The 25,450-nt window shown below is 37.5% G+C and overlaps 1 protein-coding gene across 3 annotated transcripts in view; it reads left to right on the top strand.

The window, feature by feature from the left end:
• The window catches only part of LOC131049281 (magnesium transporter MRS2-3), a 76,882-nt gene that overhangs the window by 39,653 nt on the left and 11,779 nt on the right, over positions 1 to 25,450 (top strand). For 2 of the 3 annotated variants that reach the window (XM_057983333.2, XM_057983334.2), the window contains exons 3-5: positions 3,252 to 3,380; positions 17,013 to 17,182; positions 17,365 to 17,533. In XM_057983333.2, the coding sequence (XP_057839316.2) occupies positions 3,252 to 3,380; positions 17,013 to 17,182; positions 17,365 to 17,533 (468 nt within the window). The remainder of the gene's footprint in view (positions 1 to 3,251; positions 3,381 to 17,012; positions 17,183 to 17,364; positions 17,534 to 25,450) is intronic. The other variant, XM_057983335.2, reaches the window with a different exon arrangement.

Below are 25,450 nucleotides of genomic sequence, written 5' to 3'. Positions count from 1 at the left end.
CGTAAGTCCCTTTGTGATTACCAACAAGATCACATCTAACTCATTGAGTCTATCTCGAGCATATTGTTGATTGTTTGCATTATAAACCTCAGAGTCATCTCATTTGATCATATTCATTAGCATATGAGGATTCTTTGTTCAAGAGAGGATTGAATACTTAGTATTTTATTGTATTAGAGGTGTCCTAAAAACACATCAACATGTAGTAGCTGCAAAGTCCCAAAAATCCTCTTAGGTCTGTTAAGGTCCTTTATTTTGGCCAACTCCTTATGGCTTCAATCTTCTCTTCATTAACACTGACACCTTGAGCACTGGTTTTGTGTACTAACTACAAAATTTCCTCTAATCCAAATTGACATTTGGATAACTTGGCAAATAAGGATTGCTGTTCGAGTATTTGCAACACTTCATCTATGTGTCTTAAATGTTCCTCCCAAGTTCGGCTATCGATTAGAATATCATCAAAGAAGACTATGAGAAATCTCCTTATTTGTTTTCTAAAGATGTGGTTCATGCACAAATGGAAGGTGGCAGGGATTTTTATTAGGTGAAAAGGCAAGACAAGAATTTCAAAGTGTCCAAAATGGCATCTAAAATCTGTTTTAGGAACATCTTCCTCTCTTACCCTTATTTGATGATTCCTTGAACATAGGTCGATTTTGGGAAATATACTACTCCATGAAGTTCGTCAATTAGTTCATCGACCCTAGGGATGAGGTATCAGTTTTTGATGGTCTATTTATTAAGTGCCCTATAGTCAATGCACATTCTCATGGTGCCATCTTTCTTTTTTTCTAGTACAATAGAGGAGGCAAAAGGACTAGATCTAGGTAGGATATGCCTTGTTTCCAACAGCTCCTTTTCGGATTTCTTAATTTCTTTTTTATATCTTTGTGGATGATGATAAGGTGTGGTAATAACCAATTTTTCTCCTTCCTCGAATTCAATAGTGTGCTCGAAGCCTCTCTTTGGAGGAAACCCCGAAGAATGTTGTCAAACACCTTCTTGTGTTTCCTTAAGATTGGTTGGATAACAATGTGTATAGAATTGCCTTGGGAAGATGATTTGTCAAGTATCATTGGGCAGACCATTCCCCTTTTCTTTCCATCTTCTTCGATGAAATTGCTCTTGGTTATCCATTGGATAGCCCTCATAAAAGGACTTCTTGCCCATTTTGTTTATAGAGAAGCTCCAACTTTGGAAGGTCTAGGTAAAAAATGCCCCAAATAGTGTATCCATGGGGTAGCCAAGGTTACATCAGTATCCCCCAAAATTACTATGTAGATATCTTCTTTGATTGGATGCTTCCCCAAGGTTATGTTAAGTTGTGGAATTTTTCCAGTACATGGGGAAGTGGATGCATCAGCCAAGGCTACTTTAAAGCCCTTGAAATCTTTTACCTCCAATTTCATTTTTGCAACCAAATTTTTGTCGATAAAGTTGTGGGTTTCCCCACTATCCACAAGGGCAATTAATTTTTGTCCTTTTATAATACTTTTGATTCGGAAAGGGTGATGCTTGGAGATTGTAGAGATGGCTGCTAGGGTTTCTTGTTCTTCTTCATTGTACCTAATTTTCTTGCTTTGATTTTCATTTTATTCTTCATCAGACATTGCCTCTATATCACATGCTTGGCATCATATTGCACAAATGTGTCTTGGCCCCCATTTTTCCTTACATTTGAAGCACAAATTTTTCTTTCTTTAAGTTCTTTTGTTGCCTTTTAAGGTCTTCTCAATTACAAATATGCCTATGCTCCCATTTTTCTTTACAATGGAAACATGGTTTTCTTTTTTGATGTTCTTTAGGCCATTTCTAGGAGGAAATTCCTTTTTATGCCAATTTTCCTTATAGGGGTGTTTGGTATGTGTGTTTGATGTATGATTCTTAGTGTAGGGCTTGTCTTTTGATGATGTGATTTCCAACCTTGTTGGCCTTTGAATTGCATCTTCAAGTCTGGTAGGATTAAGGGTACTTACCATGCCTCTAATTGATTCTTTTAACCTTTCTAGAAATAGGTACGTGAGTCTACGTTGAGAAACCTTTGGTACCATGATTGAAAGTTTTTGGAATTCAGTGGCATAATCTCTCACAGTTTCTTTGCCTGCGAAGTGTTTACTTTTTATTCTACGAACCCTGAATAATTTATTTTGTTTATAGATTTTCATTTTGTTTTTTCCATTCAAATGACTATGGTATTGTTATTAATTTATTAAATACTTTTTATTAGGAATTTTAAATTATTAAATGATAAATGAAACTATTATTTCAAACTTTAAATTTAACTGATAAATCTGAAACTAATTTATTTCATTGTTTTGTTGTAGTAAAATTTAAATATTATATTTTATATTAATAATTTATTAAATGTAATTATAGTGATAAATCTTATTAAATTCAAATATTAAATATCAATAGTTTATTTATATAAATATTATTAATATCATTAAATAATAAATTAGATTATTAAAATATAATTATATATGAATATCAGCATAGATAATTTTTAAAAATATATTATATTATAATTATATTAAAATATTTTAATAAATTTATTAAATAATATATTTAAATATCAAAATATCAAGACTAAATATATGAAGTTTTTGTTCAAATTTTATGTTCATTAATTAATTAATTTGTTTTTCAAGCTTCTCTTTACAAATTTTCAGGTGTTATAAAAATTTACCATGGCAACTAGTTCTAATTCCATGTGCAGTTCTCCATTCACTGTGTGTGTGTGTGTGTTTGTATGTATGTATGTATGTACATGCAATGAATGGAGGACTGCACATGGAATTAGAACTAGTTGCCATGGTAAATTTTTATAACACCTGAAAATTTGTAAAGAGAATCTTGAAAAACAAATTAATTAATTAATCAACATAAAATTTTCTAATATGAAGTTGCTGAATCGGATATAGGGATGGGTACGAGGACATGGGTATATATATATATATATATATATATACTTATGTTTGTATATGTATGTATGTATGTATACACACACACACATATATTATATATTATTTTATTTTTGTATGAATGTAGCCAACCCCTAAAAAAAATTTCTGTTGTATTGGTGTTTCGTACCCATGTCCCCGTACCCATCCCCGTATCCAATTCGACAACTTCATATTAAATGTAAAAAAGTGTCCTATTGTTGCATTCAATTGCCAGATTATTGTTTATAATATGCTTTTAGGATTTATCATATGCTTATGTCTATAGTTTTAACTTTTATCTCTCAGACTGTAGCTCTAGAAGGAGAGGCATATCCAGCATTAGATGAGTTGACATCTAAAATCAGTACTCTCAAGCTTGAAAGAATCAGACAGATCAAAAGCCGTTTGGTTGCAATATCTGGTCGTGTTCAAAAGGTTTGTTCATTCTTATGCTATATTGTGATTCTTGAAATATATGAAATGTGATGAGAATCTAGGATGAAGATGATTGCTGAGGAACTGTCTTTAATGGCTGTCCAAATATTGCTGGGTCTTGCCTGAGTCCTGCTGAATCTTAATTTTTTATACTTGCTGAATTGGTCTGATCTGATTGAGATATTTTTCTCTTTTCACTTTTTAAGTGTTATCATTTTGATTGCCTACAAATTTACATTTCAGTCGTTTTTAATTTATTTATTTATTGAAGTTTACAAATATGGCTCATGTGAGTAACTGATTACAAACGAGACCAAGAATTATAATAGGTCTAACATTAAGCTCCGTACGAGCACTGATAAGACTGATACTTATGTAATGTCCCCACTTTGAAATAGAATTTAATAATAAATGATAATAATAAAATTAAAATATTAAAAATTAAATTAAAATATATAATAATCTAATTAAATATGATTAATTAAAAATTAATTAAGTTAATGAAAAGTCAAAAGACATGAAAGGAAAAGTTGTGACTCCCTCAACAATGAGATATAAAAGGGACAAGAGAACCTCATTTGAGAGGGGGATAATTTGGAAATTAGAAATGCAGATATGATTTAAATAAGATGTGCAGATCTGATTATGAAAGGCTGTGTCCCTTTCAAAGGGTAGAAATAATGAAGAGTTGCACTCTTTCAAAGGGTGCTAATGGTGAATGGGTGTGTCTCTTGCCAAAGGGCATACATGATGAAGAGGTCTGATGATGCAGAGCAGGGGTGAACAACTCCAAAGAATCCTCAAACAAGCAAACTTTCAATCTCTAAACATTCAAATGGTGGGTTTTTATTTATTAGGCCTCCATCTCCTAGTAGTACTCCCTAACTGGTTTTTCTGTCATAACTTCCTGTGCAGACCTCATACCCAGAATATAAAAGCATTTTTGAGTACCCACTTCGGCCTTGTTTAACATATCCCAAACTTAGGTATGGTTGTTTTGGAACAACAAAGCCAAAAATTGACTGTCCTATTTTCGAGGCCTTGAAGTAGAACAACTCGTGTATTTTGGTCATAACTTTCAAACCAAAACTGATCTCCAAGAAAGAAAATTTGATTCAAACACCCATTTGGCCCTTATTTAACATATCTAATTTGTAGATGGGGTTACTTTGGAACAAAGACCTCAATTTTGACTGCTACACTCGAAATTAAGCCTAATTAGGCCACTTTTACATTGCAACACCAATAAATCCTTTTTCCAAACCACTCAACTTTATCTGAGTCTTAGACATGTCACATAGGGTCTATATATTCAACTTTCAACAATGGGAACAATCTTCCAACCATCAAATTACAAAACCCTCCTACCTATCAATTTAAGCCTAATTCATAGGGATATTGGGCTAGGGCTGCCTCAAACTCGCCCCAAACACTCTGCTCTGCTCCTGTAACCTTCAAAATCTTAAATTACACCTTAAATACCGTCATTCTAATGAGTTTCAGAATTTTGCAACGGTGGAATGGGCTTCAAACATAAATTTTCTCCTCTCAAACCCTTAAACCTAGGGTTTCTGACTGTTTTTGGTAAAATGGCTCTAACTTTCACAAATCTCAATGAAAATGGACCAAACCAGAAGCAAATGAAAGTAGATTCAGAGTACCATCAAACCCAATGAGTTTTATTTCATTCCCAGCCCGTACAAATCTGTACAAATTGCTGCAACAGCAAAGAAACCAGTAAAAACACAGGAAAACAGAGTATTTTTTTATTAATTGATCTTCCAAACACTGCCAACCACCTTCTTCGACCAAAATCAGTTATATTTAAACATTTTCAAGCCAAAACAACCGTTGGCTAACTGCCTTTTGAATCCCGAACCGTTCAACTTCCCATATGCACCAAAAATTATAAAGTTGCTCATTTAACTTTTGCAACTTTTGCAAAACTTAACAACATGACTCATAACCGACCCTACAGGACTTAAAACATTACAAATTGTCTACATAGACCTTATCCCAACCCAAAAACATGACTCAACATGAAAATACTAACATTAGACCTCAATTACATCAAGTTGACAATTTTAGCAACTTTGGCAATTTTGCACATTATTGCATCCCCATGACTAAATGAGCCAACCTAGGTGTCTATTAACAAGAAATGGTCTAATAAGACCTTATTACATGCAAAATGACTCAACTAGACCAAAATACCAACATTTAGCAGCTTTACCCACAAACACCTTGGTGCCCTGCACCATGTGTCCTTTCCCTCACATTGAGAGATATATAGGAAAGGAATCAAAAGCATCTGGTGATAGCACCATTGATCAGATCAGATCAGATCAGAACTGATTAAGTTACAGGCAGTAACATCCTTGTTCTTGGTGGTATCCATGTGGATTAAGAAAAAGAAAGGAATGGGCTGGAGATTAACATGGCACTCAGAAATCAAGAAAAGGCAATGAAGTTATTTAGGGACTGGTATGATTTAATCTGCTCTCAATATTTTATGACTCTGAAATATATCGAATCTCTCATTCAAACAATTTAATAATTAGAATCAATCACAAGTACACCCATAGTCTTCCGTAAAGAAGGAATAAATACAAATAATAAGGTTACAGAGAAAGGATCAATCTGTTATAATTTCAGCATTCTAACAGTGTATTTGTATATGATCAGCATTAGTCATTGATGTAAATATATTGAAAATATTATATTGGCCTTTCATGTATTTTCTCACTTACGATGTATTGTGGATATCAGTTTCATATGAATAGAATCTAGTGCCCATTCTGATTTAATATTAGTGGCTGGATATTGCATATTCAAACTCATCATGGCGGGAACGATGAGGGATGTAGGAAGAGGGTTAATGCTGCTAACTAAGTAAGTCACCTTGTTGGATGCTTAAGTTCTGCCATCAAGACCAAGAGGGTCAATGTTCCGCTCTTGGGCATAGTTCGGTTAAGCTGAGAATTCCACTATAGTCCCCCCTACCTGACCTACCTTGATAAGTTGGTAGCAACACACAAGATAAGGCATGGATAGGAAAGTAAGATCAGCATCCTGCTAAGTAGGCCACCTTGGATGGGGCCTAAGATCTGCCACCAAGGCCAAGAGGGTCAATGTTCCGCTCTTGGGCTTAGTAAGGTTTGGCTGGGTCACTCTTATCATGTCCTATCCCAAACCTAGAATAGGTCTAATATGATTATAGTTAAGCAGAATATTCATTTACATGTTCTAATTGACAGCTTTAACAGCTTAATTTGTATATATATATGCACTTGTGTTTTATATGTGATGATTGCGGGGCTTAAAAGTCAAGAAGTTGTTGGAAAGATAATTATTACAAGTAATTCCCTTAACCCTAATCTCCTGAATTTCCGTTTGTAGGGTTTAATTTGAGTCAATTAGAGTAGGGGATATTACAACTTAGCCCCTTCCGAGTTTTAATATTAGATAACAATTTAGATATCCATACTAGAAGTCAGCAATGGAATACTAAGAGTCACAACTTGGAAACCTATATTAGATATTACATCTACACTAGAAGCCAACAATGTAAGACCAAGAGTCACAACTTACAAACCTACATTAGATATTACATCTACATTAGAAGCCAACGATGGGAGACCAAGAGTCACAACTTAGAATTCCACATTATGTGCCCCTTTCTGGATTTTTACTTGGGTCTCCACAATCTGAACCCAACAATTTAACCAATTCAGCTCAACCTCTTGGAGATTTCGCTCAATTTGCAATGCTCAGCACAACAATTAAAATTTTACAAGTACTCACACACACACACGACCAGTCTAATTTTGATTTTTGGAATTCTTTTCCCTCCTATACGAATTTTGATTTCTGAATTTGGTAATATTGTCACTAATTACTTCTCAAAACCATCTTAATACATCAAAAGGCATGACTAGCTATAAATGTTTTAGTTTTTTGTGAGGTATTTGTTGTTCTATCCAATCATTCTACTTCTAATGCTGATGCATAAAACTTACCTGGAAATAAATGTTTGCCATTTATACATAGAAGAGATCTGAGGTGCAGGCAATATAAACTCAGAAGCACAAATATTATTATAATTTTTTACAAGAACCTCATTATATTAGATACAAATCAAAGTTTACATATTTGACTACACCAGTCTTCAAATCTATTAGTCCAAGCTTGGGCAATATAGAGAAAATGATACATATTAGAATTCATTGGGCAAACAAAATCTAGAATCTTTCTCAAATCCTGTTGAAAGTTGGTCAACAATCACTGATGGTGCAAACAATAACAAATAAGGCTGTAGCTGTCAAGAGCCCAATTGGCTAGCTCATCTGCTACTTTATTGTGTTCTCTGGGAACATGGGTGAATGGAACCTCCTGGAATTTGTCAACGAACGAGTCATGCAACTGCACTGCCCATGCTAGTATATGAATTAATGATAGATATCTATATATATTATCATTTACTATCCTTGTGTGCACTAAGAAATAGAGCAGAATACACTCATGGACGTTGGATAGTTTATCTTTAATATATACGGTAATTTCAGTTTATGCAACACTAATATGTATAAAATCTGCTATATAAATATAGCTTTGAAATGCATATTATTTATCCTTGTTATTGAAACACATTATTTACTCAAGTTTTGATCTTGTATATCTTCATGTTTCATTCAGTGTTGTATGATATACCTTATGCACATCCTGGGTTGGTGTACTGCTCTTCCAAATATGGATATGGTATGGACTGTTTATGGCTCTGGCTGTTCCCAAAATGACTGAAAATTTTTAGTCATGCCAATATGAATGGATGGTAAACTTGTTATCGGTGCCCCTTATCCTAATAAAGTCCTAAATATAAAAAATATTAAGCTCAAAATAAAAACCCTGATTTTTCAATCCGAGTCACAAGTGTTGGCACGAACAGTGACAACAGAGGTGTAGTAGAGGTAGGGTAATATTGCTTTTGTTTTTATCTTTAATGTGTCTGCTGTCCTGTTCTTCTATCTGCTTCCCTACTGTTGCTGCCTCTTTTCATTTTCTATCAAGCATGCATTTATGGTTCTATTCTCACTTTTTTGCATCTAGAGTCTAGTCTTGCCGCTGCTTCTATTCATAATATGGGATTTTTATGTCGAGAGGTGTTCTATAGTGGCAGCAAGGGGTGGAGTGTACTGGCATGAGCATCTCTTAGCTTTTAGCTTAAGTTTGGCAGTTATTTACAAGTCCAAATAATAAAAAATATCTTAAATACACGCATCTACAAAACACCAAACACCAAGAGATATCTCTTCATGTCATGATTCTTAATTTTTTTTTAATTCCAGGTTACTTACACATAATTCGGTTATAAAATGATTAGCTGACAACTTGTCATTGTGGATTTTGTAAACATTTTGTTTCTAGCATTTGGCGTTATTGCCTTTTCTGGCCCTTGGGTGCTTATTCGAGCTTATTTAACAAAAATACTATGATACCGATTTACTTGCAAAAAGACCCGGGACTTGGTCAGGTTTGAACCTGGTCTGGGGTCTTGGGTGTAAGAGACCTTGCTGAGTTTTACCAAATTTGTTGAAATATGTTTATAAGTAATTTTGACAAACAGTTTGCATGAAACCTATTGGCCAACCATGCAATATCATTTCAGACAGGACATAAAACTTTCTAAGAGCACATTCAAATAAATCAGATGGTAGCAAATTGTAATAGGAATCTCAGTAATAAAACTGGTTTGCGATCTCTTTATTTATTAATAAAATTCAAGCAAAGACAATACATTTGCTGCATAAAATATAGATATAATGCACCTTATTTGGAGTGATTCTCTTTTAGATCAGAATGCGGAGATTATAGACAGCAGCAAAGATAATAACTTCTTTTCTCTCCATACCAGGACAGATTCCTTCATTTCATATTCAGCACCAAGGAGATAGAAGTCTGAAACAAATTGATAATTGTTTGCTATGCTTCCGTTATTTGATCTTTCAAATAAATGACCACCTTTTCAGAGTCTTGTTGTATTTTGGCCTTTTATTCACACTCTTCTTGAAATAGCAGCTTGTACTTTGAATTCTTCTTCCTAAGTCTCTCAATCTCATGGATGATATATTTCTTCCTCAAAACTTTCTTCATAATCATCTTCACTATTCATATTGACATTCTCATCACATTCTTTGGACACCTCTTCTGAGTTCATCTCTTCCTTTCTTTTACTCACAAGATGGTTTTCCCTTTTGAAGATATCATCTTTTGTTTCTATCACCTTATCACTTGCATTTGATGCTTGTTTATCAACACTCTTCTTGTCATTTCCTTTTCCCTTATTTTGTTTTCTCCTTCCCATGTGTGCTCCAAAATCTACTTTCTAGCGGGTAGGCTAATTTGAAGGAACCAACTCTGATACCAATTGATGAGCACAAGGTTATACTGGGGGGTGGGGTGCTGAATAAGTATAACAACAATCTTATGCTTTTTCAAATTTAATACCATAAGCATATTAAGTGCACAATAACAACAACATAAAATGTAACAATTATGCAACACAATGACACAAGATTTACGTGGAAACCCTTACGGGAGAAAACCATGGCAAAATATTGTGTTCTATATAGAAATCTCTTACAACTTTGTAGGCACCAACCCACAAGAGTCACCAATCCCCCCAGTTTGTAGGCACCAATCCCCTCAGTTTGTAGGCACCAACCCAAGCACTAACTTAGCTTGAGACGTCAATCTCTCCTTTAGGAAGCACCAACTTCATAAACCAAAATTGGTGATTGAAACATTTACTATCTTTTCCATACTTAAGTGCATCCGTTGCTGCATTTACTATGATTTTCAACCATTCATTAATATATCATTGCTGCAAATTAGCTTGGAGAATCAGCGTTGACAACTCGTTAATTTGTTGGTCATTAACTTGATCATACAAATCTGTTTTGTCTTATCATAAATTTATTGCTGCATATAATCAACGGTTCTCTTTATTGAAGTTGTCCACCTCTATGACAGATTTAAATTTATTAATGTTAGAACCAGAAAGGTAAGACACAGAAATCTGAAACTTAGAAAAATCTCACAAGTACAAGATACACATAATTTTATCCTGGGAAAACCCTCCACCTGAGGGTGAAAAACCCAGCCACACCAAAAATCAACCTTTATTGAAAGTACCAATAAATGAATACAAGGAGAAGAAGCCGATGATATCTCAGAGATCTGAAGGCTTCTGTGATTAGCACAAACTCCTACTAAAATATGCAGATAAATATACACCAATTGTTTATCAAAAGAAGATACAGGAACACTAAAGCTAATACCAAAACAAATCTCTTGCAACGAATGAATACAAATGCAATAATAAGTAGAATCTCTCTTCAGAACTTCACACCTCCAGCACAATAACATCCACTAACTCCAGCATAGAAATAGACAAATTATATATAAAAACATCAAGAGAAAGGTAATCGAAGAGCCCATACTTAATGAGCTAAGCAGCTGTTACAAGCCAACTTGATACATAAACCGTTATCAAGAAATAACATGAGCAATGAATCACCGAACTTATCATCGGAAGAAATAGGAAGAGAAAACAAAATGCTGCCAGCAAGTATGCAGGTTGGTGTCGGTAATAAGGAAACTGATATCATATGACAGAGCACAATAAGGACGCTGCCATATCACAAACAAAATAAAAAACGGTAGAGAAAGAAAAATAATATCTTCTGTGGCTTACGCAAACATTAACAAAATTGGCCACCTTAATCTAAGCTTATGTTTTATGTTCATGATGAAGACCAACTCCTGTAACACCAACACCAATAGCACTGACAATACTTGCCGAACCAAATCAATCCCAACATTAGGTCTCATAGGAGTATCAACCTCAGAAGGAAGCAACCCTGCATACCAATAGTGTTTGCTTCCCACGATTGCGCAAGGTAAGCTGTCATACACATTGTCTAACACGTGCGCAACTGGACTGTGCATCAGAAACAGATCATGTACATGAGGATCAAATGTGAAACTGTATGCACTCCGTACCATGTACTCACCAGAAACCTCTTCTATGAGCCCTGTCTAAAATCTCGATGTACTAATAGGATCCCAAACACTACAACCAACGCTCATCTCAAGTCTAGGGTCAAGAGAGTGATCAACATCTAACTTGAACAGAGGATTATTATGTCCATGTATCGTCTGCCTCAAACAAGGGATTGTTCACAAACTGAACAACACCTCCATGCTAATCCAAGTCGTACAACTCTAAACCCCTGGAGTCATGAGCGAACGCTAACTCCTCTTGAATCACCTCATGCTTTATCTTCCTGCTCTTCTCTCTACAGAGAGAAATAGAATGCAGGCTCCCATCTGCAATCCCCCTCAACACATAATTCCTGTTATTCAATTCGAATTTCATTTCCAATTTAGGTATGTTGAGGGTAAATCTGCAATGTCTTGGAGCCATTTCATGCCCAAATCTATGTTCACCGCACCCATGTTGACCACATAGAAGTTGGCTTGTAGCTCATAATCATTCAACAATAAGGTGAGATTACCTATCTGCCTGGTGCATGTGAGGGTATATCCATCTACAACTCTGACTTTAAATCCATTGAAGTCCTTTGTCTGAAGTCTGCATCTGGCCACAAATCCCTCATTATAAAGTTGTGTATTGCTCTAGTGTTAAGCATAGCAATGCAACACTGTCCATTGACTGTTGCCTTGAACCAAAATGAAATCTTATCCTTTTCATTAGCAAATAATGCCATAGGAGATAGATTCCCATCAGGCCCAAACTCTGCAGAGGCTTTTCCACTCTAATCATCCCTTGAAGCAACTTGTCGATCTGAAATTTCAGAATCATAATCCCCATAATACGCCCACATTATACGATTTGCCTTGCCCTCGGGCCGCAAAGGACAGTCGTGCTCTTTGTTGTAAGGCTCCTTGCACCAAAAAAACAATTTCTTTTTCCTTAACTCCTCACGTGTCTCCTCATCAACCATGGTTGCTGATTTCTTTTTCTTGTCAGCAAATTGTTGAGGACTCTCATTGCTGGAAGAAGTAACATCTTTAGGAGTAGGCTTGCTTTTCGGGGTTGTAAACTCCATGCTTCTAGCCTTTTTCATAGCTTCCTGAAGTGAAGGGGGATCAAAAGCTTTGATCAATCCTCTCAATGGTTCAGATAAGCCCTCTGTAAACAACATGACCAACCTCCTTTCAGATATGTTGGGAACCATAACTGATAGCCTCTGAAAGTCACCAATGTAATTCTCCAGACTCCCAACTTGCTTAAGCTGAGCTAGATCTCTAAAACATGATTCCAGAACCTTCTTATCGAAGCGTTCAATGAACCCGTCGGTGAACTTTTGATATGAAGTAATGAGGTTGTGCTGCAAGGTAACCATCCTGTTGTGCCAGCGGTCATGAGCCACCCCATCCAAGTGCAATGTTGTAAACTTAATTGCATGTCCTTCTGTCATAGGTTGAAGATTAAAGTGATTGTCCAGCTTATGAATCCATGATTGTGCTATGACCTTTCCGCTGCCCTCAAACATTGGTAAGGTGAGTTTACTATTAGCATATTCTAGGTCCTTGTTTTGATTCGTTGACCTTCTATCTTGCCTTTTCTTGTGGTGCTCCCTCCTTTGACTCATAAATCGGACAAAGTTTAAATGTTCCTTTACATCCAGGGGAAGTAAATTCCATTCGTCATGCACTGTCATGACATTATCAGCAAATGAAACATCTTCCTCATCCCAAACACCACCTTCTTCTGGTTCATTTCTCAAGAAGGTAGGCCGTGTAGGCTTATTGGTGGTACGAGTAGGTGCTCTCTGTGCCCTGGGAGTCCCATTGACACTCCTATTGTCATCTTGCTCATGATTTTGCCTTCTGGGATTAGCCAACTGCTGTATGGCTGCGGTAAGCTACTGTAATGTATCAACTACATGCTGCTGTCCCTCCTATAAACCTCTCAAGGTTTCTCTCACTTCTCTGGCTTTATCCCGTGGTGGACTATTCTCCCTTCTGTCACTCATACTTGCAACCTGTCCAATATACCTAGAAATGACTCCCAATGGGTACCAATCAATCCAGATACTGTTTTTCTTACAGGTACCTGCGGTGGTTGCCATGTTTTATGGTATTCGCTTTGATAATATCTTCTTTCCCTGTCACTTGGTTGCATTAACAATCTGATTTAAACCCAAAGGATGGCAGGAAACCGCTCTGAGACCACTGTGATATCCCTTGCCAATTCTAATTCAAATTTGCTGATTAGAGGCTCAAGGAATATCATCAAACACTTTGCACACAATGTCTGATCTTGCTGATTAGGGATTTGGTTTACCTTGCTATGAGTTTGTATGCTGCAAATGATGTTTGTTTTTTGAATGCTTCTAATGATGCAAGATGGATTATTAATGTAATAGAAATGATGTGCTAACTGTTCTTGACCTTTCACATGCATATAAGTGATTGAAATTAACTTGTACACCTAGTTGGCATATTGTCAAACACTTTCCATGCCCTTTGGTTAACCATCATGCAATTACAGCAACTGGGAATTATGACAAACACTTGGTGTGTAAACTGGAATGCAACTTGAAGCATATCAATATGAACATTACATCAAACAGTTACTATGCAACTTGTCCCTCCATTATTGAGGTGCAATTCAATCACAATTCTGGTATTGATATGAGCAGCCAAGACTATTGGCCTTACAATGACTTCCCAATGCTACATAAGTCTGATATAAAATGATCATCTACAGCAGCCCCCTTAAGGTCTGATATAACAATTCATTTCTCAGGAAATAACACTACAATGCATGAAGTGACTATGAAAGAACCTGTTTATGAAGCCTCCTCAATCGATGAAGAGCTGGCAGCCTTAACTCATGCAATGAGGACTCCTTGATGCTAAATTAATGCACAAAGGTAGATGCCCCTGTTTCAGACCTGAAGCTTCATACAATGAATTATTTGCAGCCTTTATGCCTTCTATTTTGCATCAAATATGATCGCCTAACCCTTAGGAAGGCAGCGCCCAAGGTAGCAAGAGTAATCGATGAATATTATGCTCCCAATCTGCAAATAAATGAAGTTTGATATGGGAATCGATGGCTATCAGTGTGTTTCTCAAACCCACGATTTCCTCCCCAGTGAATATGAATATTTTGTGCCACCAATGCCTCCAATAATCTGCTTATTATTTCTTCCACAAATTGGCACTTGGCCACTAAATTTGTAACAATGAAGAGACTGAATTATCTCCTCCGATTTGCTGCAACCTTTCAGAAGATATTTCATTCCTCAGTTATGCATATCAATGGGAGTTTCTGTTCCCAAAGACCTTCAGTGTAGACTGCAGAAACCCACGGCTTCTCCACAGTTCATGAATTAAGAATTAACAATTGCTCAATGAATGCCTAATTCGACCTCCTTGAGGTAAATTTATAATATTCTTTTCAAGAGGTACGATTTCCCTCAAAAAACACATTTAAAACATATTAAATGTTATATATATCATTTGCTCTTAGGAAATCTTTTAATATTTCCTTGAAATTGGCCCCATAATTAATTAATTATATGGCCCCCGTTTAATGATAACTTGACCCTCAACTTAAAGTGCAAATATAACATTATTTTATGACCTAAAACATTAATTATTATTAAAGTCACCTTTAATAATAATTAAACATTATAACTTAGGCATTTCTCCTTATTTCTCCATGCCAACTGAAACTGGAATTGACACTACCAATAACAACCCTATTCAGGTGCTCTGCAATAAATAGTAGCTATGGCTGGATTACTTACTATAAATAGTAAGTGTGTACAACTGAACCCTGAAACCTCTGCAAAGGCGAAGCCTGACCCATATTGAACTTTGGAGAATAATGAAACCATTAACAAGTTTCTACCACATAGATCCTCTATCCATCTACATTAGCCTACGAGGGCTAAAATAATAGGCTAAACCATCAAGTACAGGAACGAGCTAAAAAGGGGACATAACAGTTGGCTAATTTTTCTAATATTTTTTGGGTTGAAATTTGGTTAATTTTCTTGCCAAGGACATTGCAATGAACCATATATTAGCACTCTAAGAAAACCTAATGTAGTTAAAAATTTAAAATGATATGTTTGGAAAACATCTATAGAAAGTTTCCCAACTTTCAATAGATGCTTCTAGAATATGTATAGACATACAAAGAAATCTCATCTAAAGTCTGCTAATGTCTGAAGACGTCCACATATTCTCCAAGATGGGGACACATTTCTAGTATCGGGGACAATGCCAAGGGTCAAGGAGTCTCCTGGTAACAATTAGATTATTATATATATGAATTTTTCATGAATGTTGCAAACAGCTGTATCCATATTAGGGGGACTTGAAAAATAGTCATATCTGCATAACTCTGGTTTCATTGCTTCATGGAAGGGACCTTACCTCGCTTCATTCAATGTTGTGGTCTAGAAGCATGTAACACATTTCAGTTTGCCTACTTGATTGATTTGCTTCTGTTTGCTTTACTATTGTGTTTAGTTACTTTTATATTCTATGGTTTTCATATGCTAGTCCTTATCAACAATAATTGGTTATAATCTCTTAGGTACAAAGACATATTTTGTCATTTGTGGAATTCAATATAATTTCTTTCTTTCTATTGTCTGCAGAAAATATCTTCCTTGAGCTTGGATGATTTTTCACATGATTTAATCCCTTTTTATGCAATAACAGTATTGCATTAAAATCAGGCATTCATAATACAAACATGTGTAAAAGATTAGCGAGGGTAAACAAATGTAGCTTCAATTGTTCTTTTGCGTGTTCGTAGTTGCCAAATTGGAGCTATGCTATTGCAGTTTCTGTGTTCTCAATTGTAGAAATAATAGCTAAGAAAAAGTATCTGGAATTTATAAGAATGCATTAAGAATGAGAAGAAGAGGATGGATAATAAGGAGGGAAGAATTGGCACCATTCAAAAGTGTGCGAATATGGGTTTTTAGTAGTAACTACACATAAATTCAAGTAGACTGTTGGAAGTTACAAATTTGTAAACAAGATTTGCAGATCTGGAGGGTATTAGATATAAATTTTATATACCTTCATAATGAATACTTCCATGTGGGGACATAGCAGGAGATGATTCATCGCTAATTTCCTTTTGTTGTAACATAAAATAATCAATATGTGTATGCTCTAGGGAAGAAAGACTTTGGAAATAAATAAATAGAATACGCTACCCATAATCATTAAAGGGCAACTTCCTTACAGTTCTTAATGCTCGTTTTCCAGGTTGTTCTTGTTACACCTTGTGTAGTGCTACAAATCACTCTTGCATAATTATATTATGGGTTGACCTCACACACTTGTGATGGTTGGCTGTATAATGAATGGGGAATGCAGTGTTTGTTTCTGGTTTTTTGTCTATTGGTCCAATCATATTTCCTATGCAGCTTTGTATATGGCATTATTTTCTTTTTAACGTTTTCTTCACTAATATGTTTTGTACACTATTTTGCAAAGTTGGAAGTTCTGTGCACAGATACATTTATTATAAACGTTATCAAGCAAAGCTAATATCATTTTCTTTTACAGGTTAGAGATGAATTAGAGCACTTGCTTGATGATGATGGGGATATGGCTGAGATGTATTTAACAGCTAAGTTGATGCAAAAACTGGATGGGGTCTGTTCTCCCACCTCTTTTCCTGGTGCTAGAGGTAGAGAGGAGCATGAGCTGGCTCATTCTGATGCAGAGGACGAAAGGTGAGATATTTTCCCCTTTGGGATTTTTTTAAAGTTGAATGACCTTTTTGTAATATATGATGCAAATCTAAATAAATGTTGTTCTCTCCTTCTATGTCTATCCATTTATTATAAGTATCCTATTAAAGATTGCTTTTTAAGCGAGACACTGAAGCACAAAATGTGTTGAACTCTTCTGTCAGTGGTGTTGAAGTTTTGAATGGCACATTCAATTCATTAGGTGGAGATAAGGAGAGCAGCACAAGTAGTAGAGTCCACAGTGGTACTAAGGGTCTTGACGTGGAGGAGTTGGAGATGCTTTTGGAGGCTTACTTTGTCCAGATTGACGGAACCCTTAATAAGCTATCAGTAGTATGTTGTACAAATCTATTGTCATTTTTATACGTTTCAGTCATCTGCATATTTATTTTTAATTTTTTTTACATGTTTAATATACCCTGTAAGTAGATATGGTACTGTTTGCACATTGTATATTTTCTTTTTCTACATTATGTTTGAATCTTAGTAAAAGTACCATCAGTTTCAGCTATCAATTGGAGTAGTAAACGTTGCTTGCTAGTTTTGTTGCAAATCCTCTCAATTGAATTGAGGTAACTAATATTATACAATTAAGTAAAGATGTACTATCATGTTATACTCTACGTTCTGTGAAAAACATGATGATTGAAGTTTGGCTCTTAAAGTTAAGCACTTGTAAATGGTAAGATGAATGATGCATTTTATAAGTATCATTTATATTGAAATTTGTATGTGACAGATGTTAAACGTGCATCCACCAACATAATATACAAGAATGACACCTTTTATAATTGTCATTTCTAAAGAAAATTTGTGGCAGATGTGATGCAGTATAGGCAAGGGGTCCAATGAAAGACCACCCTATCTGACAGCCTACAATTGTACTCACAATCGCATGCACCATGCAGAAACCTCTAAGGGTAGAGTTGACACAACTACATTTTTAATTCAAAATGACTGCCCTTATAGGCTAGAATTGGCTGAAAAAATGACCTAACTTGTATTCACATGCTCAATATCACATGCTGTGCCAACTAGGACTTGCAACAGGTTTATAGGCTACAATTGGCTAAAAAAATGGCCTAACTTATATTCACATGCTCAATCTCATATCAGCTAGGCATGGGCTTTTCCACTATTGTTGGCATCAGTAATAACCATTATTGGGGCATGGATATTATCCAAGGTTGGATGCCAATATTGGCTTTGCTATTAGAATAATATACTTTGCTAGGCATTGCATTTACCCTTGATTGGGAGAATGATTCTTCCATTGCTAGGTGTGGAGGTTGAACTTGCTGGGTGTCAAAGATTACTTACCAGGCCTGGTTACATGGAACAGATTTGAGGTGAATAAAGGGCATTATTGTTGATCGCTGATCCTGTTTGGTTTTGGTGTGGGATTTCAAGACATTTATAGTAAAATTGGGCTGGAGGCATGGTAATCTGGAGCTACACTTGCAGCTGATGCAAACCTTGTAGAATTTCAAGCGATTGGGTGAATTAGGTGATGAAGTTTAGACTCACTACATTGTATACTTGCACATCTAAGTATACTTGTAGACTCGCAGCTGGTGCAAACCTTGTAGAATTTCAAGCGATTGGGTGAATTAGGCGATGAAGTTTAGACTCACTAAATTGTATACTTGTACATCTAAGTAACAGCAGCTCAAGGCATATTCATTGGCTTGTATAAGAGGTTGGAATGAAATATGAACTTATGTCTGTGTTCTGATAATCAAACAGCAGTTTGCAATAATTTTATTTCATCAGTTCCATGTGTATAAAATGTATGGAAACTGTTCTATGAAATGCTTTTATAATCAATGAATGATTTAATGAATTTGGGTGATAAAACTATGCTTCAAATCTTCCAATAAAACATTCCCAGCAATAGCAAACAGAAAGTCTACATATTCCTGTGCATACAGACAGTTTGACAAAATGCCAGCGTTCCACGGGGACGCGTCCCCCCCCTTTTTGGGCGCGTCCCCCCGTCAGGGACGTCTCGGGGACAGGGGGACGGGGACGCGATGTCCCCCGCCGTCCCGCCACCGCCACCCAATCGCCGCCGGGACGTGGAGACGTCTGGGCGTCTCCTTGGGAGACACCTAGGCATCTCCCCGTCCCTCGAGAAACGCCCAGGCATCTCTCGAGGGACGGGGAGACGCCCAGGCGTCTCCCGCATCCCCACGCCTAAACAAACTAAAAAACCCACATTTTAAAAAAGCGTTTCTCGAGGGACGGGGAGATGCCCAGGTGTCTCCCGCGTCCCCACGCCTAAACAAACTAAAAAAGCCACATTTTAAAAAACATGTGCCTTTTGGGGGGATTAAGGGGTAAGGCGTTTCTCGAGGGACGGGGAGACGCCCAGGTGTCTCCCGCGTCCCCACGCCTAAACAAACTAAAAAAGCCACATTTTAAAAAACATGTTCCTTTTGGGGGGATTAAGGGGTAACCCTAATTGGACGTGGGCCCCACCCAACCCCCCAAAACAACACAAAAGCATGTTTTTTTTAGATTTAACTCTCATTTTGGTAAACTGATTTTTTTTTCCAGCAAGCTAAAGAGGAGGAAAAACTTGAAGAAGACTGATTGAAGGGGTGAGAAAAGCTGATTGCAAGTGTGATAGGAGCTAGAAGAAGCAAGAAGAAGAGGAAGAAGAAGATTCTTCTACATTTTGGAGAGATTTTTCAAGCACAAGGTAGGGTTTTTCAACTTTTTCTTGTTTTTTTTTGAATATTTTCTGATTTTCATTGTTCTATGTCATTTTTGGATTTTTTTTCCCTATTCATCTCAAGACTCAAAATGAGATTTGATGTTGAATCTTGAGCCCTCAAGATTCAACATCAAATCTCATTTTGAGATGAATAGGAAAAAAATTTAAAAATATATTGTTAAACTAGGCTGATTTTATTTTTATTTTAGTTTTTTATTTTGTGAAATGCAGTGTCAATTTCACAATGAGCTCCCAAGGCATGAGTGAAGATAACATGGAAATCCATTCTCATAGTGAGAATGATTCAGAATATGAACCTGAAAATGAGGGGGGTTGACCATGGGGCTGATCCTGGAGCCCAATCTAGCTCTATGGCAAGTGCACCAGCTAGTACAGGTTGCCCGTCAGAGTTGTTGGCACCATATGCTAGGGGTCATTTTGATCCTACGTCTCCTCTAAAACAGTTTGCTTCACGAATATCAGTACAAGGCACTGCATCACATTCAAGTGGGGGAACAAAGAAGTGGAAGTGCAATATTTGTGACACAGAATGGTTCGGTAGCATTAGTAGGGTGAATGCACACTTTCTGTTTTGGAGAGGAAAAGGCGTGAAACATTGTAAGTTTTTGGAGGAAGCCAAAAATGTACAATACAGAATTGAGTTTAACTGGATTTGGGGGGTTCCAGATGACACAAATATTTCAATGCCTACTACTTTGTCTGCTAGGGCAGCACTTCATACTTCTCATGCTTCGCAGACGGGAGGAATGATGTTTGGATCTCCATCCACTTCCACTTCTACTGCCGCCAGGGCTGGGAAATGTAAGTTGCAGACAGCACAGAGCAACCCCATTACTGATATGTTTAATGTGCAGCCGAGAGATGAGATAGATGAATCCATTGGCAAGTTCTTCTTTGCCAATGGCATTCCATTTCATGTTACACAGTCTCCTTATTATAGGGAGATGATGGCTATGGTGGCCAAGGAAGGACCATCTTATGTGCCACCAAGGGAGACGAAAATGAGGACCTCGATCTTGGATAAAAGCTATTCCAAGATCAATATTTTGATGGAGAAGATGAAGGCATGTTGGGTGGCATCGGGGTGCAGCATAGTTATGGATGGGTGGATGAACATTAGCCATCGTCCACTCATCAACGTCATGGTCACATGTGCAGAGGGCCCATACTTCCTTAGAGCAGTTGATTGTACAGGGCATTGTAAAGATGTTGATTTCCAGTTTCAGGTCCTCAGGGAGGCTATTGAGGAGGTTGGGCCACAAAATGTGGTCCAAGTAGTGACAGATGCAGCCCATGTGTGTAGAGCAGCAGGGAGACTCATTGAGGCAGCCTATAGACACATTTGTTGGACCCCATGTTGTGTACATGCCATGAACAATGCACTCAAGGACATGGGGAAGATAGACTGGATTAGAGGAGTGGTCACCGATGCGAGAGATGTGCAGATGTTTATCTGCAACCACCACACTTCACATGCACTCTTCAGGACCTTCGCGAAGGAGTTCTTGAAACCAGTTGAGACTAGATATGCATCCTATTTCATTCTCTTGGAGAGAATGATTGAGTTGCAAGAGGCATTGCAACTCATGGTTATGACTAATGAGTGGAATAGGTGGGCTGAGGCCAAGAAAGAGCAAGGGAGAAGGGTGAAGGAGATAGTGAAGAGTGATGTGTTTTGGACTGATGCGAAATACATTGTCTCTATCATTTCTCCAGTATTCCAGGTGATCAAATATGGGGATGGGGATGCACCTAACCTTGGAGAGGTGTATGAGTGCATTGACTCTATGCTTGACCAGATGAAGGCTGCTGTGCGAGTGAAGGACCCCTCTTTAGCATTCTACAATGAGCAAATCCAGCCTATCATTCAGCGTAGATGGGACAAGTTGAACACTCCTTTGCATATGGCTGCCTTTGCCTTGAATCCTAAGTGGTACAAGGCTAGACCGGGTAGACTGACACCGATTCAGGATGATGAGGTGAAGGCGGGTTTCTTTAGGTGCATAGAGAAGATGTTTGATTCCAAAGATGCCGGCACAATGCGCACTGAGTGGGGAAGATTTGCCACTCTTAGAGGTTATTCAAATGCAGCGAAGATGGATATAGACAACATGGCACAGGAGGACCCACTTTTATGGTGGAATTGTCATGGCCCGAAATCTTTGAGCATCACTCTAGCCATCCGTCTGCTATCCCAGATTTCCAGTTCTTCAGTTGCTGAGAGGAACTGGTCTACATATAGCTTCATCCACTCTCTTAAGAGGAACAGACTTACCTCTAAGAGAGCAGAGAAGCTTGTGGCTATACACAGTGCTTTGCGTCTCATTGACTGCAAGACACTCATGTACAAGGAGAGTCCAGCGGCACGATGGGATGTAGAGCCAGAGGAGCCTTCACAGATTGATGAGGATGATCCTACCACTTCAGATGCAGGGCTAGTTGGTGTGAGCTTGAGGGACCTTGATCCTCAGGAGTCCAGCAGTTCCAGTGAGGAGGAGTTCGCAAATGATTAGAGGCCTCCATTAGCTACAGTTTGAGTTTTCAGTTTTGTCATTTTGTATTTGACTCTAGTCTATTTTGTAATGCTATTGCTATACGTATTTGTATTTGGCTACTCATTGTAATGATGAATCATGTAATCATCTTTATTATTATAGACTTTGCAATGGCATCAGATATTCGTATTTTCATTTTCCTTTTTCGATATTCATATGATAGAAATGAGAAATCTCCAATTTGACAATTTCATTTGTCAAATTTTATTTACTTTTAGCAATTAGTTACGTATCACTAATCTAAGTAATCTTGGTATTTCCTATAGTTTCATTTGAAATCTAATTCTTATATTGTTATACATCTTTTCAAAACTAGTTTTTCAAGTACTATATGTATATGTATAAGTATATGAGCACCACCACCCTGCCACCCCCCCCGCCGCCGTCCCCCCGCCGTCCCCAAATTTAGACCCTTGGTCCCCCCGTCCCGGAGACGCGTCCCCATGTCCCCTCGTCCCCTCGTCCTCGACGCCCGTGGAACATTGCAAAATGCCAGTAAGCTAAAAATTGGAATATATTGCAATTTTGATCAAAATATCTTGGTAGGGAATTGTTGTGATCTTTTTCACACATCGCCCCATTGCAAATGGGGGCCCTCTCTTTTCCTGCTTTCTAGGGTTTTTGTTAGTGTCCCGTGGTCTTCTGCTTCAGTTTTGTCAAGCCTTGCTCAGTTTTGAACAATTCGAGTCCTAGAAAGGCCAAGTGATTCTAGAGTCAGGACACTGTCAAAGTGCCTAGAAAGGCCAAAGGACGAAGATCGCAATTGATTTGGATGAATTTGAACAACTTTCTATTTTTAGAAAGTCTGCTTTTATGCTTTTTCCTATTTTTTAGCAAGTTTCTTTTTTGGCATTTTTAGCCCAATCCTCGGTATGGCTATTTTTAGAAAGTTTTCCCTATTTTTTAGGTATGTCTGCTTTTTGCTTTTTCGGAATGGGGACCTGCGGTTTGCACTGATACCACTGACCTGCTTCGATCGGGATCCAAAATTTCCAAGTTTTGACCTAAAAAGCCAGTTTCCTACATTTCAAGGGTCATAATGCTTCAGATGATTTGCCTAAGTATGGATTTCAAATTTCAAGTTAATCTGGTTAAATTTGGTTAAATTATGAAATTTTCTAAAATTTTTCTAAGTCTGGCTAATGGATGATGTTGAGTGTTATGGCAGGTGTTCAAAAGTCCGCCTAAGCATGATCCGCCATGTTGGAGAGATGTTCAAACTCCGCCATGTTGGAGACCTTCCTAAAGTCCGCCCATGCAGAGGTACTCAAAAGTCCACCCTAGGAGATGCTTGAAAAGTTTGCCTTGGTAGTGTTGTGACGTATTCACACATCGCCCCATTATAAATGGGGACCCCTCCTTTTTGTTTTCTGGGGTTTGTTTTTCTAGGTTTTTTAGGGTTTTGTCTATTAGCCTTTGCATGCTGAGTGTTGCCAGAGGGATCGCTAGGATGGCAGGCTCTGCTTGAGCCAGGGTGAGTCCACGGGGCCCCAGAATTAGGGTTTCTTTGAGAGTCTTCCTTAGGGCCTGGTTTTGCTCTTGTTGCTAATTGTGTCTTGCTTGGTGAGTGAGTATCATCCTTGAAGGTCTGAGTTAGGTCGAGTTGGTGAGTGATGAAGTCTGGAATGTCATCCTGATCTTCAAATGCCCTGAAATTTGGCTAAGTCTGGAATGTCCTGATCTTGAAATTTGACTAAGTCTGGAAAACTGAAGAATCCTCCAAAAACTAGATTTTGCAATATAACTCCTGGAGGTCCGAAACCACTCTCAAACATCCTGACAGTAAATATGGAATATAACTAGTATAAGAATTCTTATACTTAAATGTTATATTCCATAAAATGATCCTGACGGAGAGACCAAAATGTCAAATTTCGCTCCTGACCCTTCCAAAGGGTCCAAAGCGAATTTCGCTCTTGACCCTTCCAGAGGGTCCAGAGCGAAATTCTTGAAAACCTCATTTTCTCCCTTGTTTAGACCAACGTTCTAGTTTTGAGGTGATGAGATGCGAAAATGTGAAGGATTTTGGCCAAGATTAGGAATTTCGCTCCTGACCCTTCCAAAGGGTCCAGAGCGAAAATCCTTATAAACCTCAAATTCTCACTTGTCAAGACTAATTTCCTAGTTTCTAAGGCATGTTTGGAGGTATTTTTGAATGTTCTAGCCTTAGGGAGTGAGTAAAGATGAAGGATTCTAGCCCAAAAGATGAATTTCGCTCTTGACCCTTCCAAAGAGTCCAGAGCGAAATTCTTGAAAACACTCATTTTTTCCTTGGCTAAAGTCAGGATCTTGGTGGAAATGCAAGAGGAAGGATCTATGTTTGCCTCCCAAAGAGGATTGGAGTTGAAAAGGTCAAGAATCAAGCTCAAAACATGATTTTCGCTCCTGACCCTTCCAAAGGGTCCAGAGCAAAAATCCTTATATCTCTTGTTTCCTTCCTTGTTTTGGCTAGGCGTTGACATGATGGGGGATGAATTGGTATATTCTTGCCTTGAGAGGGAGTTGGATGATTTTGAAGATCAAGATTTTAGCCTAAGAGTGATTTTCGCTCTTGACCCTTCCAAAGGGTCCAGAGCGAAATTCACTATAAACCTCATTTGCTACTTGATTTGGGCATCAATCCTTGTTCCTTAGGTGGAAAATGATCTAAGTTTGCTTCTTGAGGTGGTTTGAAGTTTGAAAAGTGAGTGATCAAGCCTAAACTAAGATTTTCGCTCTTGACCCTTCCAAATGGTCCAGAGAGAGAATCCTCCTAAGGCTCATTTCCTCCCTAGTTTGACCAAATTTTGATTTGCAAGGCATCTTGAAAGGAAGGATGGACATCTTTTGCCATTGGAAATGTTTGAAAGCATTGAAAAGTGAAGGATTTTGAGCCAAATAGTGAATTTCGCTCCTGACCCTTCCAAAGGGTCTAGAGCGAAATTCCTAAAAACACCTATTTTTCCATTGGAGGAG

The sequence above is a fragment of the Cryptomeria japonica genome, chromosome 10 (genome assembly GCF_030272615.1).
Source record: "Cryptomeria japonica chromosome 10, Sugi_1.0, whole genome shotgun sequence".
Lineage (NCBI taxonomy): Eukaryota > Viridiplantae > Streptophyta > Pinopsida > Cupressales > Cupressaceae > Cryptomeria > Cryptomeria japonica.
The sequence above is the reverse complement of the archived record's forward strand: the minus strand, read 5'-3'. Positions and strand labels throughout refer to the sequence as shown.